A 21886-nucleotide genomic window follows, 5' to 3' on the forward strand; every position below is an offset into this window, starting at 1 on the left:
AATGACATTGTATTGACATTTCATGAACTTATATATTAAACATACACATTTAAAGGGACTGTGTCAGCACAGGATGACATTTCAAGAAAATGTACCGCCGCTCGGTACTTCACGACAGGGCCAATAATTTAACTACACCTCCCACCTGCTTGTTTTCCCTCAATCTCCACTCCCCTTTTTTCTTTGATTGACAGAGCCAGAGAAGGGTGGAGATAGATGGAAAACAAGCAGGTGGGAAGGTGTAGCTAATTGTTTGCTCCTGCCGTGAAGCACAGAGCAGTCAATCTCTGCTGAAAGACTCCCTTTAATATATCATAAATGTGTGTAGTGGAAAAGTCCCCAAGTGCAAATCAAGAGAAGCACTTCATCCACATGACAACTGAATTCCTAACCTATGCGGCATTGATCTTTAATACAGCATCTATGGGACTCTCCGGGCACATACCGTCCATCCATGAGCCCAAGGCAAATAACTATATATATGAACAAATATACTTGTTCTAAATTGTCATATTACACTACAGATCACGAGGAAGTCGGAAAAACACACATCCATCTTCTCAAGGCAGTCTGAAGGTACGTACGCCAGGTGAAGAAGCAGCAGTCCTAGATGTTCACAGTGAGGCTCCTCTAGTGGGAATGTGAGCAGAGGAGGTTTTCAGCCCGAGTTTTGCTTTGGAGGTTGCCATGTATATAATCTGTACATCGGCGTGTCACACATTGGTATCGTGGAGGCTTTCCCCCGTAGAAGCATTGCTGTGATGATCTCGTAGTGAGAGGCGCACACGGGGGTATATAAAGATCAGCTCTGGTATCTTCATACAACACGAAGCACAGGAGACAGCGGCAGAAGACAGTACATCACAGATAATAGAATCCTTCCTGATGATTTATTTGTGGTAAACACTGTAAATGGATATGATCACAAGCGATTCTCCAAACCACTTATTACAATACTCTAACCTCAACTGCAGCCTCACGTGCCATAGATCATTCAATTCCCCAACACAGAATTGTAATGTAAGCAGCACACGTGCCTTGTCATCAAAATCTATAATGCTTACAGAAATAGAGCTAAGATCTTCATGGGATTTCTTGTAAATGGGTTGTGTATATAAACAGCCCAGTAATAAATCAGTATATTACCCCACTATTTCATTATTTTATTTCTCTTATATGGCGCCACCATATTCCGCAGCGCTTAACATCATTATCACAATCTAATTTCCCCATCAGCATGTTTTTGTAGTGTTGGAGGAAAACAGAAAAGCCGGAAGAGACACATGCAAACACGGAGGGAACAAGCAAACTCCTTGATCGGAATTGGACCCAAGGGCCACAAACAGTACTAGCCACCGAGACACCACGCTGCCCACTATATTGATTATCGTATTATCTATGAGATGACGTAATGCGGTTTGCCACCATTTTCCTATATATAAGTCATACCGGTAACATCAGTTATTTAATTACAAACCAGGGAAAGTCTGAAGTAGTTTAAACGTAGAAAATCTGGAGAGGAAAAAAGCAAATAGGGTCTTAAGTGGTTAAAAACATAGGGTGCACAGGAGAGAGGTACCTCACCTTGTTTTGTAGCAACTAAGCAACATATAAAAAGCATGGATCAGCTGCTGCAGAGGACGGGCCCAAAAATCAAGGACAATGGTGAAACAGGGTGTATATGTCCAAATCTGCGCTGCTGATAAGGATGAATGGCAGACAATATTCTTCAAAGCTTTATTTCAAAACAGTCAACGCGTTTCCAGGTCATGCAGGACCTCTTCCTCAGGACAAAACCTTAACACATACAACTAAAAAACTAGGTTACACAAAAGTACGGTGTGCAGGGATTCACTCTCAGGTAGGCATTAGGTAGCGTTCAGACAATGCGGTTTGGTCCAAACAGATAGTCTTATTGCTGTCATAAAACAACAACGGATTCAAAACTAAAAACAACCTCTTCTGGGCACAAAAGGGTCACAGCAAATAAACTGTTCAGTTAGCACACACGTCACCCATATAGATTAGAGACCTTTCTCTTGAAGCAAACTTCAGACACAGAAGAGGTACGGTTCTACTAATCTCGGTATCCCCTCCAGCAGCTTCCAAAGCCAAACAGAAGTGTTCAACTCTGGGCACAGTTCACAATGAAACGGCTGCAGCTTATACATCTTATCCGCAGCTCCAACACACAAACTTCTCAGCTTTTCCTAACTGTTCCAAGCAGTCTTTGTACAGAGAGAGACCCCGGCACATGTCTCTAAGTTACAGCTCACATTTTGGCAGGTCACTCACCAGCAGCACACTCAACTCTGCTTCATCCAGCAGAATTGACACACATAGTGAACACAAGCCCTGGCTCTACTAAAAATCTAGGCAAATGCATCTGTGGTCGGCGCTCATAGCAATCTGTCTATGACAACCATCTGGTTGTCATGCCAACCCATCGGTGACTCACGATCACATGGCGAGGTCACAGATCGGCGGGATTTCCAGTGCGCTTCCCGAAGCGCGAGTTAAATACTGCTGTCAGAGATTGACAGCGGCATTTAACTAGCTAACAGCTGCGGGTGGATCGCGATTCCACCTGCGGCTGTTACAGACACATGTCAGCTGTATATATCAGCTGACATGTGCCCGGAAAGGTGCGGGCTCAGTTACTGAGCCCATACGAAACAGGGGGGAGTCCGACATCGGTGCACTATTACGCCTGATGTCAGAAAGGGGTTAATACGTAACCCTGATACAAGCCATGCCCTCGCCACATACTAGCCACACCCCTTCAGAAATTCATAAAAAATTGACCCAGCAATTTTATATAAAATAATATCTGATACGAAATAAGTTTTTTGCATCAAGGTATTAGAACACCAGTTTGTTAGCCAAGGCAAAAATCTGCATCAGCCCGTGATGGGTTAACAAGAAACGAGTTTATGAATGATCTCTGATGTCTCTCTTTCTAAGGAGATGAATTAAGACAATGCAGTGGCATAAAACTTTTCTAGAGATGTCTTGGTCTCCAGAGCACCAAGATAATTGTTGCAATGCAGACAGAGGTGCCACAGGCTGGAAATAGCACCCGCGCAGCACTTCTATTATTAGAGCCAGAAATTAGTCATCTACCTATTCCACATGGACACCCATCAGCCAGAGGACGCTACCTGTCCCTCTCTACCACTTGGCCGAAGGAAAAATAAAGAACATTAATTCTATTACTGAAGGAGAGTAATGAATGGAATCCGTTTCCTCTGATCAACAGTACCTGCGATATTTCATACCGAAGCTGTGACAGATGTGAAGCGAGAGTGGGGTCTTATTTAAGGGTTAACGCTATTTATTCTTGCCTACAACCTAGCAATCATTCGTCATTGTATTATTTGCTAAATTGCTGAAAGGGAATCTATCAGCACAAAATGACTGATCAAACCAAGCACAGGCTCTGGGTGAATGCTTCACCTGGCTGAGCAGTTTAATGCACTTTCTCACCTGCTTGGTTTCCAGCTATCTCTGCTCTCTGTTTCCTTTATTAATAGCTTTGGCTTTACAAGAGTCAGAGAAGGATGGTGATGTATATTAATCGAGGTGGCAAGAGAGCACTGAGCGCCTGTGCTTGGTTTGAGCAGTCATTTTGTGCTGACAGACTCTCTTGAACACTTTGCAGCAAACAGTTAACAAGAAAAATTGCAGTTTCTGTTACCAATCTTGCAAAAAAAAAAAAAAAAGTTGCCATTTTGTTTTAGCGATTGGAGCATGGCTGTGAAATAACTTGGGCCATTGGTTGGACATTTGTTGATTTTGGAAACAGCGGACAGTCTTATGGCAGGACACTTGTAAGAACTTCACTATCAGCGCTCATGGTGAGGTGCTGGAAGTTTACATCAGTACATCGGATAGTGGATGGTACAAGTTCTGTAGAGACATCGAGTCATCAGAGAATGCTGGGAGATTTCAGCACTGAATCTTGAATGCTGCTTTGTAATAAAACACAACTTGTTAATAGATGCTCAATATATACTGCGCGTGTACAAGCGCTGCATTCTTTCGAGTTGCCGTGTGCTGTACAGTCATCCAATGCGCTCTACATCTCTACGCTGGATCCTGCTGTCACTGTTCACACCTGTGTGTGGCCTCATCAACATCTATCAGTCGCTATTAACCTCATTCGCATGGGTCCTCCTGGATATGTTTTCCAACTAACCCCCACATATTGTTCAAACATCACAGAACTTACAAGTCAGACATCCAGTTGATCCATGTAACGCCACACGATCCAGCATCGGTAGCTTCTAAAGCCACCATACATATTAGATGTCAGTCGGCCAAACACCCAACTGATAGCCATCTCTCCCTTACACAGGAGCACTATTGTCTATGAGGAAGACACCGACAAACCGTTGACCGGCAGCTTACGTCCAGGAGAACAATGCGATTGGCAGTCCGAAATGCGACATGTCTGACTGACCTCTTCAGACAATCAGTTGGCTCGTGCTGATATTGAGGAGTTTGGCTGACAGTCTAATGTGTATGGGGGCCTTAAGTCTTAACCCCTCTGTGACCTTAGACGTACTATCCCGTCCAGGTGCCCTGGGCTTATCTGACCCTGGACGGGATAGTACGTCATAGCCGATCGGCCGCGCTCACGGGGGGAGCGCGGCCGATCGCGGCCGGGTGTCAGCTGCTTATCGCAGCTGACATCCGGCACTATGTGCCAGGAGCGGTCACGGACCGCCCCCGGCACATTAACCCCTGGCACACCGCGATCAAACATGATCGCGATGTGCCGGCGGTGCAGGGAAGCACCGCGCAGGGAGGGGGCTCCCTGCGGGCTTCCCTGAGCCCCCCGCAGCAACGCGATGTGATCGCGTTGCTGCGAGGGTCTCCTCACCTCCCTCCCTGCTCGAGCCCCGGATCCAAGATGGCCGCGGATCCGGGTCCTGCAGGGAGGGAGGTGGCTTCACAGAGCCTGCTCAGAGCAGGCACTGTGAAGCAGCCTGCACTCCTATCAGATCAGTGATCTGACAGAGTGCTGTGCAAACTGTCAGATCACTGATCTGTGATGTCCCCCCCTGGGACAAAGTAAAAAAGTAAAAAAAAAATTTTCCAAATGTGTAAAAAAAATAAAAAAAAATATTCCAAAATAATGAAAAAAAAAAAAAAATATTATTCCCATAAATACATTTCTTCATCTAAATAAAAAAAAAAAACCAATAAAAGTACACATATTTAGTATCGCCGCGTCCGTAACGGCCCGACCTATAAAACTGGCCCACTAGTTAACCCCTTCAGTAAACACCGTAAGAAAAAAAAAAAAAAAAACGAGGCAAAAAACAACACTTTATTATCATACCGCCGAACAAAAAGTGGAATAACACGCGATCAAAAGGACAGATATAAATAACCATGGTACCGCTGAAAGCGTCATATTGTCCCGCAAAAAAAGAGCCGCCATACAGCATCATCAGCAAAAAAATAAAAAAGTTATAGTCCTGAGAATAAAGCGATGCAAAAATAATTATTTTTTCTGTAAAATAGTTTTTATCGTATAAAAGCACCAAACCATAAAAAAAGATATAAATGAGGTATCGCTGTAATCGTACTGACCCGAAGAATAAAACTGATTTATCAATTTTACCAAACGCGGAACGGTATAAACGCCTCCCCCAATAGAAATTCATGAATAGCTGGCTTTTGGTCATTCTTCCTCACAAAAATCGGAATAAAAAGCGATAAAAAAAGGTCACGTGCCCAAAAATGTTTTCAATAAAAACGTCAACTCGTCCCGCAAAAAACAAGACCTCACATGACTCTGTGGACCAAAATATGGAAAAATTATAGCTCTCAAAATGTGGTATTGCAAAAAATATTTTTTGCAATAAAAAGGGTCTTTCAGTGTGTGACGGCTGCCAATCATAAAAATCCGCTAAAAAACTCGCTATAAAAGTAAATCAAACCCCCCTTCATCACCCCCTTAGTTAGGGAAAAATAAAAAAAAATGTATTTATTTCCATTTTCCCATTAGGGCTAGGGTTAGGGCTAGGGTTAGGGCTAGGGCTAGGGTTAGGGCTAGGGTTAGGGCTAGGGTTAGGGTTAGGGTTAGGGCTAGGGTTAGGGCTAGGGTTAGGGCTAGGGTTAGGGCTAGGGTTAGGGCTAGGGTTAGGGCTAGGGTTAGGGCTAGGATTAGGGTTAGGGTTAGGGTTGGGGCTACAGTTAGGGTTGGGGCTAAAGTTAGGGTTAGGGTTTAGATTACATTTACAGTTGGGAATAGGGTTGGGATTAGGGTTAGGGGTGTGTCAGGGTTAGAGGTGTGGTTAGGGTTACCGTTGGAATTAGGGTTAGGGGTGTGTTTAGATTAGGGTTTCAGTTATAATTGGGGGGTTTCCACTGTTTCGGCACATCAGGGGCTCTCCAAACACGACATGGCGTCCGATCTCAATTCCAGCCAATTCTGCTTTGAAAAAGTAAAACAGTGCTCCTTCCCTTCCGAGCTCTCCTGTGTGCCCAAACAGGGGTTTACCCCAACATATGGGGTATCAGCGTACTCAGGACAAATTGGACAACAACTTTTGTGGACCAATTTCTCCTGTTACCCTTGGGAAAATACAAAACTGGGGGCTAAAAAATAATTTTTGTGGGAAAACAAAAAGATTTTTTATTTTCACGGCTCTGCGTTATAAACTGTAGTGAAACACTTGGGGGTTCAAAGTTCTCACAACACATCTAGATAAGTTCATTGAGGGGTCTAGTTTCCAATATGGGGTCACTTGTGGGGGGTTTCTACTGTTTAGGTACATTAGGGGCTCTGCAAACGCAATGTGACGCCTGCAGACCAATCCATCTAAGTCTGCATTCCAAATGATGCTCCTTCCCTTCCGAGCCCTCCCATGCGCCCAAACGGTGGTTCCCCCCCACATATCGGGTATCAGCGTACTTAGGACAAATTGGACAACAACATTTAGGGTCCAATTTCTCCTGCTAACCTTGGAAAAATACAAAACTGGGGGCTAAAATATAATTTTTGTGGAAAAAAAAATATTTTTTATTTGCATGGCTCTGCGTTATAAACTGTAGTGAAATACTTGGGGGTTCAAAGCTCTCACAACACATCAAGATGAGTTCCTTAGGGGGTCTACTTTCCAAAATGGTGTCACTTGTGGGGGGTTTCTACTGTTTAGGTACATTAGGGGCTCTGCAAACGCAATGTGACGCCTGCAGACCATTCCATCTAAGTCTGCATTCCAAATGGCGCTCCTTCCCTTCCGAACCCTCCCATGCGCCCAAACGGTGGTTCCCCCCCACATATGGGGTATCAGCGTACTCAGGACAAATTGGACAACAACTTTTGTGGTCCAATTTCTCCTGTTACCCTAGGGAAAATACAAAACTGGGGGCTAAAAAATAATTTTTGTGGGAAAAAAATTTTGTTTTATTTTTATGGCTCTGCATTATAAACTTCTGTGAAGCCCTTGGTGGGTCAAAGTGCTCACCACACATCCAGATAAGTTCCTTAGGGGGTCTACTTTCCAAAATGGTGTCACTTGTGGGGGTTTTCAATGTTTAGGCACATCAGTGGCTCTCCAAACGCAACATGGCGTCCCATCTCAATTCCTGTCAATTTTGCATTGAAAAGTCAAACGGCGCTCCTTCCCTTCCGAGCTCTCCCATGCGCCCAAACAGTGGTTTACTGCCACATATGGGGTATCAGCGTACTCGGGACAAATTGGACAACAACTTTTGAGGTCCAATTTCTTCTCTTACCCTTGGGAAAATAAAAAATTGGGGGCAAAAATATAATTTTTGTGAAAAAATATGATTTTTTATTTTTACGGTTCTGCATTATAAACTTCTGTGAAGCACTTGGTGGGTCAAAGTGCTCACCACACCTCTAGATAAGTTCCTTAGGGGGTCTACTTTCCAAAATGGTGTCACTTGTGGGGGGTTTCAATGTTTAGGCACATCAGTGGCTCTCCAAACGCAACATGGCGTCCCATCTCAATTTCTGTCAATTTTGCATTGAAAGTCAAACTGCGCTCCTTCCCTTCCGAGCTCTCCCATGCGCCCAAACAGTGGTTTACTGCCACATATGGGGTATCAGCGTACTCAGGACAAATTGGACAACAACTTTTGAGGTCCAATTTCTTCTCTTACCCTTGGAAAAATAAAAAATTGGGGGCAAAAATATAATTTTTGTGAAAAAATATGATTTTTTATTTTTACGGTTCTGCATTATAAACTTCTGTGAAGCACTTGGTGGGTCAAAGTGCTCACCACACCTCTAGATAAGTTCCTTAGGGGGTCTACTTTCCAAAATGGTGTCACTTGTGGGGGGTTTCAATGTTTAGGCACATCAGTGGCTCTCCAAACGCAACATGGCGTCCCATCTCAATTTCTGTCAATTTTGCATTGAAAAGTCAAACTGCGCTCCTTCCCTTCCGAGCTCTCCCATGCGCCCAAACAGTGGTTTACTGCCACATATGGGGTATCAGCGTACTCAGGACAATTTGGACAACAACTTTTGAGGTCCAATTTCTTCTCTTACCCTTGGAAAAATAAAAAATTGGGGGCAAAAATATAATTTTTGTGAAAAAATATGATTTTTTATTTTTACGGTTCTGCATTATAAACTTCTGTGAAGCACTTGGTGGGTCAAAGTGCTCACCACACATCCAGATAAGTTCCTTAGGGGGTCTACTTTCCAAAATGGTGTCACTTGTGGGGGGTTTCAATGTTTAGGCACATCAGTGGCTCTCCAAACGCAACATGGCGTCCCATCTCAATTCCTGTCAATTTTGCATTGAAAAGTCAAATAGCGCTCCTTCCCTTCCGAGCTCTCCCATGCGCCCAAACAGTGGTTTGCTGCCACATATGGGGTATCAGCGTACTCAGGACAAATTGGACAACAACTTTTTGGGTCCAATTTCTCCTGTTACCCTTGGTAAAATAAAACAAATTGGAGCTGAAGTAAATTTTTTGTGTAAAAAAGTTAAATGTTCATTTTTATTTAAACATTCCAAAAATTCCTATTAAACACCTGAAGGGTTAATAAACTTCTTGAATGTGGTTTTGAGCACCTTGAGGGGTGCAGTTTTTAGAATGGTGTCACACTTGGGCATTTTCTATCATATAGACCCCTCAAAATGACTTCAAATGAGACGTGGTCCCTAAAAAAAAATGGTGTTGTAAAAATGAGAAATTGCTGGTCAACTTTTAACCCTTATAACTCCCTAACAAAAAAAAAAATTGGTTCCAAAATTATGCTGATGTAAAGGAGACATATGGGAAATGTTACTTATTAAGTATTTTGTGTGACATATCTCTGTGATTTAATTGCATAAAAATTCAAAGTTTGAAAATTGCGAAATTTTCAAAATTTTCGCCAAATTTCAGTTTTTTTCACAAATAAACGCAGGTACTATCAAAGAAATTTTACCACTATCATGAAGTACAATATGTCACGAGAAAACAATGTCAGAATCACCAGGATCCGTTGAAGCGTTTCGGAGTTATAACCTCATAAAGGGACAGTGGTCAGAATTGTAAAAATTGGCCTGGTCATTAACGTGCAAACCACCCTTGGGGGTAAAGGGGTTAAAATCCAACATGTTTGAGTACCAGGTGATCACATACTCCTGAATATTGGAGGACATCAGGAAATTAATTCAAGAATGTGAGCTTTCCGTGTCATGTCAAAGCATATAGTCCTACTACACAACATGGAACTAATAATGAGAACTTTACAAACTTCATACTTTTCATTCAGTGTGGTAGGTCACAGTACCGGTCCTTTTTAGAATTTTAGCAGGTCTTTATGTTGCTTGAATAAGGAACTTTACATTTCTGATTGTATATCTCATTTCCCAATTCTTAGATAATAATAATAATAATAATAATAATAATGCATCCAACTTGAAAGGTTCACTTAATCTAGAGTCTAGACTATCCTCATAATGTATACTTAGTGTATATCATCTTCAGATTTCTGAGACCAGAATCTCCAGATTGTAAGCCACACTGTAACACAACGGCCGCCGCTACGTACTGTCAGGTACCAGAGTTGCCCCCAGGACATCAACCTCACAAACACTGTTCTCTGTGTACTGATGGCATGAACAAGTGTCCAGATGGACAACAGCACTTCTGTAGGCAAAGAAGGTCCCACCTGACTGACAAGCACTGGGGGGTTCTAGACGTACAGGAATTGCCTATTGGACACAGAAAAGAGCTGTGGGGTGCGTACAGTATTATCATGCGTGAGCCACTTAATGCAGTCCTTATATTCAGGTTTCTGCCATAAAAGAACATATTGATGAGGATTGCTGAGCTTTATGACGATAATAATAAGCTACCAATAATAAGAAAACAAAATACAAAAAACATTGCCCTAGACAGTGTGTGACGTGTGTGTATATACAGCATGAGTGTGATGTGTGTGTGTGTCTGTGTGTGTGACAGTAACAGGCTGGGGTGGCATGGGCCCACCAAGTATATACTATATGCAAACATTACATTTCCCTCATTCACAAATGTACCTGCTCTTCTATATAATAAACTAGGTAGTTTGATGAATTATTTGAAGATAACTTGGCTTGTACACAGTGAATCATGTAAATTGTCCTACATACTGTTCATATAGGGAGGTGAGGGGCCCACCAGGGGATTCACCTACCCTCTGTGGGCCAGTCTGAACCCATATATGTGTGTGTGTGTGTGTGTGTGTAAGAGAATGTGTGCAAGTGACACAGACTGTCAATCCATAGTAGGGATTGGTATACGCCACAGCCACTTGACAACATTAAATAATGATACCTCACTGTAAATTACAAAGTTACACTCCTGTCGAATCTCCTGACTACTACTGATGTTTACCTATTCTCTAATTAATGGATTATGAAAACCACCATAACGGCACCTACCTTGGACATGGATCTCTAGTGGATCCAGGGACCACCTATGGTTTAGGTCTTTGTATAAGTCTCACGTAAAGAGAGAGTTGTACTAAGACGTTACAATCAACAAATAATTAATTGGATAAATAAATCCCTCACAACATTTTAATTATTTGAACCTAATGGGCCACTTAGAGGAAACCCCTGCAGCCTGAGGCTGGGCTAGCTCTGATTGGTTTTCGTCTATTAGCCCAGGGACTCTTCTAATATCCCTTGTAATTGAAGTACTAATATTTACCATCATTTTTCATGTATGGTTTTATTTGATCACTCCGAACTGTGGCTGCTCTTTTTATCTGGGGTCTCTTAACATAGTTGTTGAAGCTAATTCATTTCCAGCCTCAATTTGATTGACTCTCCACTACTACCAGCTGCTTGTCTTATTATCTTCCCTTTCATAGAAGGATACAATGTACTCCGGAGTGCCGCAGCACATTATAATTATAGACTGCCTGCTATCTCTTGTGTACGCTTTTTTTTTCTCTTTTTCTTCATGGTGCTTGCTGTGTCCATTATACCATTGTTAGACTCCGTCACAGTGCTGACCACATGTGGAGGGTTCAGGAACTTCTCTAACCCTTCTGAACAAGCTGAGGGGGGCCATCTTAACACAGACGTAATCCCGCATTGGAAAGGGCCCCACCAAGAACACATGCATCTCGTCACCGGCTAACGCCATTTCCCATAGAAAAGGATCCCAGCGAAACGTTTCATTCACAGACGCAACTCCACCCCCTAAAGAAAGATATAATTTCAGTTTAAATAACTTCCTTTTGTCTTTTTCTCCCCCCCCCTCAAGCAACGGCAATCAACAAAATAACTACAATTTTACTCTGAACGAGCCTCGGTCCTTTCCAACAGCTGGCGCCCCTTATTTATAGCAAGCTTCTCGCGGCTTTCTGCAAATATCACCATCACGTCGTCGCTGCGAACACAGACTCTACCTAATGGGAGAGTACCCAAAAAGGTTACAGAACGCCACCCATCAATGGGTTATTAATTTGTTTGTAGGGCGAAAATGAGAAACCAGAGAACGCTAATAAAATCAGCTTCACAGATCTGTGTCTAACATGCTGAGAACTGGCGGCTCCCGGCCCACGGAGCGGAGCCCTGAGCATTGATGTGCTGTGTGTACTTGCACTACTTTGATTCTGCCAAAGCATTAACAGCGTGCTATCTCGAGCCTGTTTACACGCGGTACATGCCACCAGTATTACAGCTGGGGAACTGGAGTTTCTTGCCTGTAATTTTAGATTTCCCCCCGCTTATTTTTACAGATTAACATGCTGCCAGCATGATAATAAAAGAGCAATCCAATATAACGAAGGGAGGTTTTTAAAGTGTAGTTTTATTAATAAAGTGCTTGTATATCACAAAGACACTGGCTACAGGTTTGAATGGCTTATTAGGGGGATGAGGCTGTGCGGTGACAGTCTTATTGTTAGACAGCTTTTAAAGTCTTCCATATCCTAAACCACCGGTAATGAAATGATTAGATAGCTCATCTCAATGCACAAAACTATATTTTTAATGCTACCGTAAGCTAGGGGAGCCGAGCTGCACAATGCAATGGGGAGATGAAAGCACTCTACCACTGCAAGACAAAGCAAGGATACATTTTAATTAATATCATCCAAAAAGTGCAAGCCATTTATTAGAAGCTGTGGATAACATTCATCTGCTTGTTGGAGGACAGCTTACCCCATAGTGCCCAATATGGCTCGATCTGTGGGCCAATATTTCTATCTGCGCACACCACAAAGGAAAACACACACACACAAAAAAAAAAGAATAGTGGGGTACATGGAGGGGCAGTGACCCTTAAATGTGTAACTTATATAGGTAAAGCTGCAAATAAAGAGGTCAATATCACTCAGGGTAAGTTCACACGTTCAGGATTTTTCGCGATAAAAATGCATAAAAACACATACATATGCATCCTATCATTTAGAATGCATTCCGCAATTTTTGTGCACATGATGAGTTTTTCCCACAAAAAAAACGCATTGCGGTAAAAAAAGCAGCATGTTCATTAATTTTGCAGATTTTTTGCGCTTTTCCCGCTATTTAATGCATTGAGAAAGCTCCGGAAAAAAAACGCGCAAAAAATGCATACGGATTTCCGGCAGAAATGTCCGTTTTTTGTCAGGAAATTTCTGCAAGAAATCCTGAACGTGTGCACATATCCTCACATGTATGCAAGTAGAACACCAACACAAATGTATACAAATATAGGCATAAATATATATACACATAGACACATACCTATGTACAAACACATATATATAATATATAGATGTAAATGTACGCACACACGTACATATGCAAATGTAGACACATGCATGTATAATGTATAGTGTGAGCCCTCATAGGCCGGGATCTCTTCTTCTACTGTACCAGTAAGTAACTTGTATTGTTTCAGCATTATTGTACTTGTTTTTTATTATGTATGCCTCTTTAAAAGGACTGTCACCTGAATTTGTCTGGTTGGTTCTGCAAATGGCCTGTGTCAGGTCCGATGGGCGGTGTTTCTTCTTTTTTCCTCCACCCCATCCTTCCCAGCTGTCCGCTGTATTTTCCGGAATTGGAGTAGGTGTCCTCCATAGTTCGCGCGTGCGCAATGCAATCTTGTCTTGCGCATGTGCAGTATGCTTTGCCCATCTGCCGGCAAAGCCGAAAGCATTACTGCGCATGCGCCGCCACACTATGTTCCTGAACACAGAGAAATACTTCCGAAACATAGTGCGCCGATGCATGTGCAGTATTGCTTTTCGGCTTTGCCCGCAGATGGGCAAAGCATACTGCGCGAGACAAGATTGCATTGCGCACGTGCAAACTATGGAGGACACCTACTCCAATTCCGGAAAATCTTGTGGACAGCGGGGAAGGATGGGGTGGAGGAAAAAAGAAGAAACACCGCCCATCGGACCGGACACAGGGCATTTACATAGCATCCAAATTCAGGTGACAGAGTCCTTTAACATGTAAAGTGCCATGGAATACATGGCACTACAATAAATAACATTAGTATATACGAACACAGGTACAAATATACAGACACATACACATAGATACATGCATATATACAAAAATGCATAAGCAAATAGACAAACGTATGCAAAAAAAGGGAAACCGCACAAAAAGAAAAACTAGGACTTTAATGCCCAGTGGCGTATGCGTATATATATATATATATATATATATATATATATATATACACACACATACATACATACATATATACACATATATATATATATATATATACATATATATACGCACGCATACACACATGAACACACATTTGAGACATATACTGTATATATATATATATATATATATATATATATATATATATATATGTGCATGCATGTATTAATGTGTTTGTATTACATATATGTGTAGATATAGATATATATGTGTGTAACACATGAACACATTCATACATGCATGCACATATAGATAAATGCATATGTACAAATATGTAGACATAAATATATGCATGCACATAATTATCACCAAAAATAGTGAAACTAAAAAACCCCTAAAGAATAAAGTTTTTCAGATGTGTATCATTATACATCATGTCATATGGTAAAACTTGTTTATTATCCTTACTGATGGTCTCATTGCCTGTAAGTGCCTTGCAAACTGTATTGAAATGATTTTCATTCTGCTTAACAGTTCACAATGAAGAATTGTGCAAAGTAATGAACAGCGCCAAAGCTCATAAGCATAAACAAAAAACCTCAGAATATTCATATATTTATCTACAGTTATTTAAATATGTTAAATTGCTGTGAAATGCCACTTCTCCCCTAATATATTAAAATCACGACGCGTGATGTAGACCGTATGGTGTCAATTGTCTAGCGTGCTTTTGCAGATCATCCCATACAAAAAAAAAAAATATTCCAAGCATACCTCCCATATGCACCCTCCCTCCATACAGATCCCATGCTGTTTGTGCCCCACACAATGAACATATGGTGAATATCTTATCATATAGCTCCTCCATTCGTACAGAAGAAGCTGTCAGACTCTCTATTTCTCTTGCCCGACTGCAGGGAGTAAAAAGCTTTTATTTACTCAAGTCCTAAATTCTCAAGAGAGCGTTACTGTACAATGATGAGTGAGGGGCGTGCTGAACCCACCTGGGTTTGGGCATCAAACTGTCGCTTTGGCTATAGAAGAAGAAATGAGTAGATCCCGTACAATAAACACAAAGATAGAAAATTACTGATGACATAAAAGAAAGTGGAGATGTAAAACCGAACAATAGACTCAGGCGCTAGGGTAAACCTATAAAAGTTATTTCAGATGAGCGCCATCCTCCCACTGATGTAACAGAATTATTTTTCTAATTACATTTAACACATGCGTGAGATTGTTTTTACTTGATATCATTTCAAGATAATGCAAGCGACTAAACCATGAAAGATGTATTATCTTTCATCTATATTTTAATTAAACACATTGTCTGACATCTCCAGCAAATTACTCTGCATATTTCAATATTTTATGTACCAGTAGTGCGTTAACAAATGAGCCACATGAAAATATATACGGGAAGGCCGTATGCATGCGCTTGTGTGGTCTATACACAGACAATTACATTGTTTTAATGGTTTTTAATCATGTATTTAAGAAGCAGGAGAGATGGAATTAGGTTGTGAGTGGTAGAAAAGCCGTAGTCAACAAGGAACAAGGCGGACTCCCAACTGTTGTGACTCTTTTTCCATTCGCTCCTATTTATGTGAAATAGTAGGCGGTAAGTCATAAGTATCGAAAATTGTAAGAGTCGTTTTAGGAGTTCTAGGTCAAACAAGTCTCCATTGGCAGAGACGGCGCTAGTCACTACTGACTCTACAAGCGGGGCGAATGCCATTTTGTGTTAAAGGCATTTTATACTTTTTATATATAAGTAATAGTGATTAGCGAAAGTTCTCAGATAAGGTGTTCTCCGAGCATTCTCTGGCGTGCTCGAATAATATGTTCGAGTCCCCGCATCTGCATGTCTCACAGCTGTTTATTAGGCGATCCCTGCATGTGTTGCGGCATACACCAGCGAGACATGCAGGCGCGAGGCTCAAACACATGTTCCAAGCATGCCGAAGTCACTTGGTTAGCATGCGAGCGTGCCCAGATAAAACCTTATCCAAGCACATTTTCTCATCACTAATAAGTAAGCTGGAACATTAGAGGAGAAACACGATAACGCCATAGGGCTCTATCCAGATACCATTGACCGTCATAAAACAGTTATGCTCTCTTGGTTCTGTTGTGTAATATACAACACTAAATAGAACGAAATCGAGAAATCATGGGTTACAAAATCCAATATAATATCATGCAGGAAAAAGGAAAGTGGAGATCTGCACTGCTGGTAAGGATCCAAACTGAGATTCAATGAGACAAGGATAGTAACAATGAGGTTTAGTTTCAATGCTTTGAAATCATCCAACATCTTCATTCCTTGCGGTTTTTCCTGGTGAAGAACTTGGATGACTTTGAAACACAATGAAAATAAACCACATTGTAGCACAATCCTTGTCTCATTGAATCTCCGTCTGGATCATCACCAACAGCGCAGAACACCGTTTTCCAAAAAAACTTCACTAGTAAGATGAATATTCCAATATTATAGCTTAGGGGCTATGCCATTGGAATATTCATCTTACTAGTGAAGTTTTTTTTGTTACATATAAAGGTCTATGAATGCGCCTATTAAAGCCCCATGATACTTTGCCCTCTATCAGCCTCACTTGTGGCCTTCTGGCTGGCCATTGGCTATAATGGAATGATCACGATTCTCCCCCAAAAGCGAAGGGATAAGAACAGGTGCTGAAACTTACCTTGAAAGGATTGGCATACTGCGACTCCCACCAGGAATACGTAAATAGAATAATCTACTGTACCCTCACATGTAAAGCGCCATGGAATAAATGGCGCTATAATAATAAATAATAATAATAATAATAATAATTCTACTAGCATCATATCAGACACTTTGAGATCTTTTTTATAAGGGGGCGATGAGTGTCTCTTTTATAAGGGGGCGATGAGTGTCTCGACACAAACGTGATAATATTCAGAATGACCTATTTCTTTGGGCTGAAAATGATACGATTGTTTGGTTTAAAGGGAAAATATGTATTTTAATCGAAACCAGCAACTGCTACATAGTTTTTTCTAATGTTTTTTTTTCCTGATTCTACATGTTTTATCTTATTTTCTGAGTATTATTATGAGGCTGGTCATCTTGCCGGATCTGCTGTTATTTTATTCAGAGATGTGATTCACAGCGGACACACATACCCAAGGAAACATGGAGATATTCACTGATTTCTATGGGAGAGCTGTCCAGGAATGCTCTGATCTGTGCAGAAGTCACTGTGCCATTGTTAATGCTGAATCTTGTGTTATCTATATACCAAGGTGTTATCTATCATTGAAATTCTGCCTGTGATGATATTGAGACTGCTGAAAGTCATATCTATGGAACAGGAAGCATCATGCTAATATGAGGCTCAGTGGTCAAAGTGGAAATTGCATTAGTTTACTATGTTTAAATGGAATCTGTCACCACATTTGAAATATTTAGACTATTAATATGGGCATACAGGTTATAGACTGCTGATTAGAGTGATACATGTATGTCTCATACCAGATGCCTGGTTGCTAAGAAATCATCTTGTATCACTTCATATAAGTGACCACTTCCAGGTTCTGGGGAGAATGGTGCCTGAAAGATGATCTCTGGGGGCAGAGTTATTTTACATGAAGGGGAGTCACCAGTGTGAGACAAGTAACTAACACATTACAGAAGAAATTAACTTTGTCTTCTTGCAAACACAATTTTGCTTCTCTCTGAGCTCTCATGTATTGTACCAATATTGTAACCCTGTCTGCCTGTGAGATGGAAGCTGAGAGGAATCTGCAGATGTGTCAGGTATAATCACACACAGCTCTGCAGCGAGATCAGGAGGGCAGAGAAAGGCCATCACACTGGTAACTCCTCCTTCATGTAAAATAAGCTCTGGAGGCAGAGTTAACTTCCAGGCTGCACCCTTCCCACTGCACACACACCCTCAAACTTCCAGAACACGCTGTGTTTGGCTGGCCATAATGGAAGAGGGAATATATCACCAATATTGATAGGAAATTGCATCATCCGTCCCACCTAGAATCCCTGAGACCCCACACTACCATTGCTTGCGCAATCTTGATCTTGCGTTTGCCACATAAGTGGTAGATTGAATCTGTAGTACATTGCTAGTCATCATGCCTATATAGAAAACACTGTAGTACTGTTAAAGCATGAGACTTCTACCTGCAGATACACGGGGGCAGTCTGGCAGCATCGATTCCACCGGGGTGTCTAATGGTTCACTACTGGATACCCAGTTACAGCAATTCTGCAAAAGACAAATCAGAAAAAATATAAATTTGAAGGAATAAAGTATATACCATAAATATATGGAAACGATACACAAGTGGGTTTTCAAGTATTGGAAAGGCAGCAGCAAAGCATTTTGGGTGGTCAATGGATATTTTTTTTTATTAAAGTGACAGTACAGGAAGCCTCACTTTGCGGTGTTATCACTTAGTGCAGAGCCTATGGGTGGCAGTATGTGACGCAAAAAGTTATATTATGCTCCAATCTTACATTTTCCAAAGTACTGTGGATCATAAAGGGGGTTATCCAGGACTATATTATAATTTTTTACTATGGGCCTAAGAAACATCTAACTACCTGTCTGTTGTGCACGATGCCGATCTCTGCTGGCACAGAGAGAATGGTCAGTGACCTCTTCTGCCAGTGATTCAGCAGCTTCCGCTGACATTGGTGGAGCAGTGGGTTCTCTTCCATTATGCTGCTCTGTCGACAGGATATGACTGCTGATGTCATGCTGATTGAATGGCGGCTCCCAGCTACCTAATTGCAGGAATTAAATCAAACTACTTTTTGATCCCACAAATATCATTGTGCTATGCTGAATATATCAATATCCAAAACCAGTCACATAGTGTGTGATATCCGAGCCTCGTTCCTCCACCCCGACGCGCATTTCGTCCACACTTCTTCAGAGGGCCTTGGATATCACACACTTTGTAAGTCAGTTTTGTTCATAATTGCATATGTGAGCTTTAGCGATTTGAGCACATAGGAATCCTTCATTACATGGGGGATTAACCAATTGGTTGGATATTTTATACTTAGCACAGGATATATTGGTGCTCAATACCCCATATATAGGCTCTGGAATTTGAATCCCTTGCCATGTATTTTTTGTCAGATCTCATCTGCAAGCTCTTTTAAATAGTGTCTCCACTACAATTTATGATTACTGTAGGTGTGTATGCCAATATTCCTTGCAATCTGTGTTCCTCACATTGGAGGCAATTCCTTTTATGTAAATTGTTAGTGTTTTAAATTAATTTTGTATTTAATAAAATTGATCAATCTTTAAATATACATGGGCATTGTGCAGTTTGGTCATTCCTTGCTTTATAAAAGTGAATAGTACCTGGTTTTGGATTTTGCTAATTGCAGGAAGAGGTCTGTCAATCAGCCTGATGTTAGCAGTCACGTCTTGACCACAGAGCAACCCAGAAGAAGAAGAGCTGCTCTGCTGACAGGGAGCAGCTGAATTGCCGGCAGGAGCAGATACTGCTCTGATCTGGTGCCGGCTAGAATATGCAGCTAGTTGTCACTGTTGGCAACTACCTGCCTGTTAGTTTTTAGGCCCATAATAAAAAAAAAAGTAAATTAGTGTTGGGCAACTCCTTCAGGTTAGCATTTGCCGTACTATTAGGTGGACACAGTGAAATAAACATTTTCAGGAATCCTAAACAAACCATTTTAAATAATTTAAATGAATGGCAACGATCACTAAAAGGATTAATGAAAACTAGGTGCCACTCCAACTTGAATTCTACTTGATTTATTTCTAGTTTTATAGTACCAACATAGTCGGCAAATAATTTTCAAATATAAAGCATTTTTGTTATTCTAAATTATGTCCCCAAAAGCCAAAATTATGCTAACAATCGGGAAACATTTTGTACACATGCTTTTGTTAGCTATAAACTCAATGATCTCAGTCATATCATTTCCAAAGTATAGAATGGTCATTTTGGTCTGAATTTGAACACATACGTTTCTGGAGCTTCTACCCAGAAACAGGGGTATAGTCAGTGTGTACTGGCTGGGTATGACACCTGGGCACTGACCATCAGGAGGGAGTGCCACCAAGTAAACGGAATCCCTTCAGAAAGTGGAGATCTGAAACAAGCTGTGTATTTCCTTTTCTATGTATTATAGATGTTTGTTTTCATGTGTCTTTACATCATTTTGACTAAGAATATGCAATCCTCATCATTTTCCCTCTCCCACATGTGTGGCTCCGAGTCTGCACACACTGTCAAGTTTAGAAATTATACTTCACAAACAATGACAGAAAATTGAACTTCAAATGTTGATGCATGTCAATAACTATCTGCCTAAAGAGGAGGACTGCAATGAATTATTCTCATACCAACGTGAAAGGGATGATCGGGCTAAGAAAACATGACATCAATGATTGATTGTGAACATCCATCATACAGTCCGAACATCAGAGCAGTACATTCTACAAATGTCGCTCGGCCTAAGACACCAATACGTGATCCTGTTTAAGCTGCAACTATTCCTTAAAAAATGCAAAAAAGGGTTCCTCTGCAAATGTAACACTTTGCCGTTTTTACTCTGATTCCTGTCATTTTTATTTTTTTTTACATATACAGAAATATTTCACCTATTAATCAGGTTTGCTAAAAAAACGGAAAAAATTTGTTTGCTGGACTGGTAAACAAGCCGGTATTGTGTATTTAGAGATGCCTGCTACCCTGACTGCGCACTATGGAATCTATCCTCAACATGGAAAGATCCTTGACTGGTAGATCAAGTGTCTTATTGTATTTCCTTAATTCATTCTGTCTGGAAGAAGATGTCAGCTGTATAGCAGCGAGGAGAAATGTGAAAGCCTTGAATCCCCACCAATAAAAGCCAAGGAACGGAGTTTTGAATAGATTTGTCAAGGCAACCTACTGTTCTAAATCCAAGAAGTGCACCGTGGAGATAAAAGGAGGTCGCCGTATCAGATTAGGTAAGGGATGAGGATCAGAAAACATTATATAATATACACACACACACTATTTATGTGTGCATATTATGATTATATTATAATATATATATATATATATATATACACACACACATACATACACACAGTATATGTACATACATACACAGTATATATATATTATATATATATATATAATTGTATATATATATATATATATATATATATATATCGCAAATAGATAAATGGTTGCACTCAATTGTACTAAAGCAAATGAATGTGTGATACATGATTTGTGAATAGCATAATGGCTTGTGAAATATATGAAAAAGCACATGAGATATTTAGGACAAGATTTGGCCAAAAATGACATTAGCCTGAGGTAAGTGTTCACACTAGGCAGTCAGGTCAGGGATCTGGTTCCAACCTTCCTATAAATACAGGCTTTACCATGACATTAGCCAGAGGTAAGTGTTCACACAAGGTAGTCAGGTCAGGGACCCATCCTATCCATGAGATTACCCTGACGTTGGTGGATGGGCTCACATTTTTTGGCCAAATTTTGTACTAAGCATCTCATGTGTTTTTTAATATATTTCACAAGCCAATATGGTATTCACAATTCATGTATCACACATTCATGAGGCATCGTGATTACTCGCTAATCCTGCCCCCGGCACAGTAGCTCCACCCCCACATCACACACAATCCCGCCCCCACCCCATTACCACACAATCCCTCCTCCACCACATTACCACACACAATGCCGCCCCCACCACATTACCACACATAATCCCGCCTCCACCACATTACCAC

At 41.0% G+C, this 21886-nt stretch overlaps 1 protein-coding gene across 4 annotated transcripts in view; it reads right to left on the reverse strand.

Annotated features, from left to right (window-relative positions):
* ARB2A (ARB2 cotranscriptional regulator A) overlaps positions 1-21886 on the reverse strand; it is a 607421-nt gene that overhangs the window by 165527 nt on the left and 420008 nt on the right. For all 4 annotated transcript variants that reach the window (XM_069751802.1, XM_069751789.1, XM_069751796.1 and 1 more), the window contains one exon: positions 18277-18361. In XM_069751802.1, the coding sequence (XP_069607903.1) occupies positions 18277-18361 (85 nt within the window). The remainder of the gene's footprint in view (positions 1-18276; positions 18362-21886) is intronic.

This window comes from Ranitomeya imitator, chromosome 1, assembly GCF_032444005.1.
Source record: "Ranitomeya imitator isolate aRanImi1 chromosome 1, aRanImi1.pri, whole genome shotgun sequence".
In the NCBI taxonomy this organism is placed as follows: Eukaryota; Metazoa; Chordata; class Amphibia; order Anura; family Dendrobatidae; genus Ranitomeya; species Ranitomeya imitator.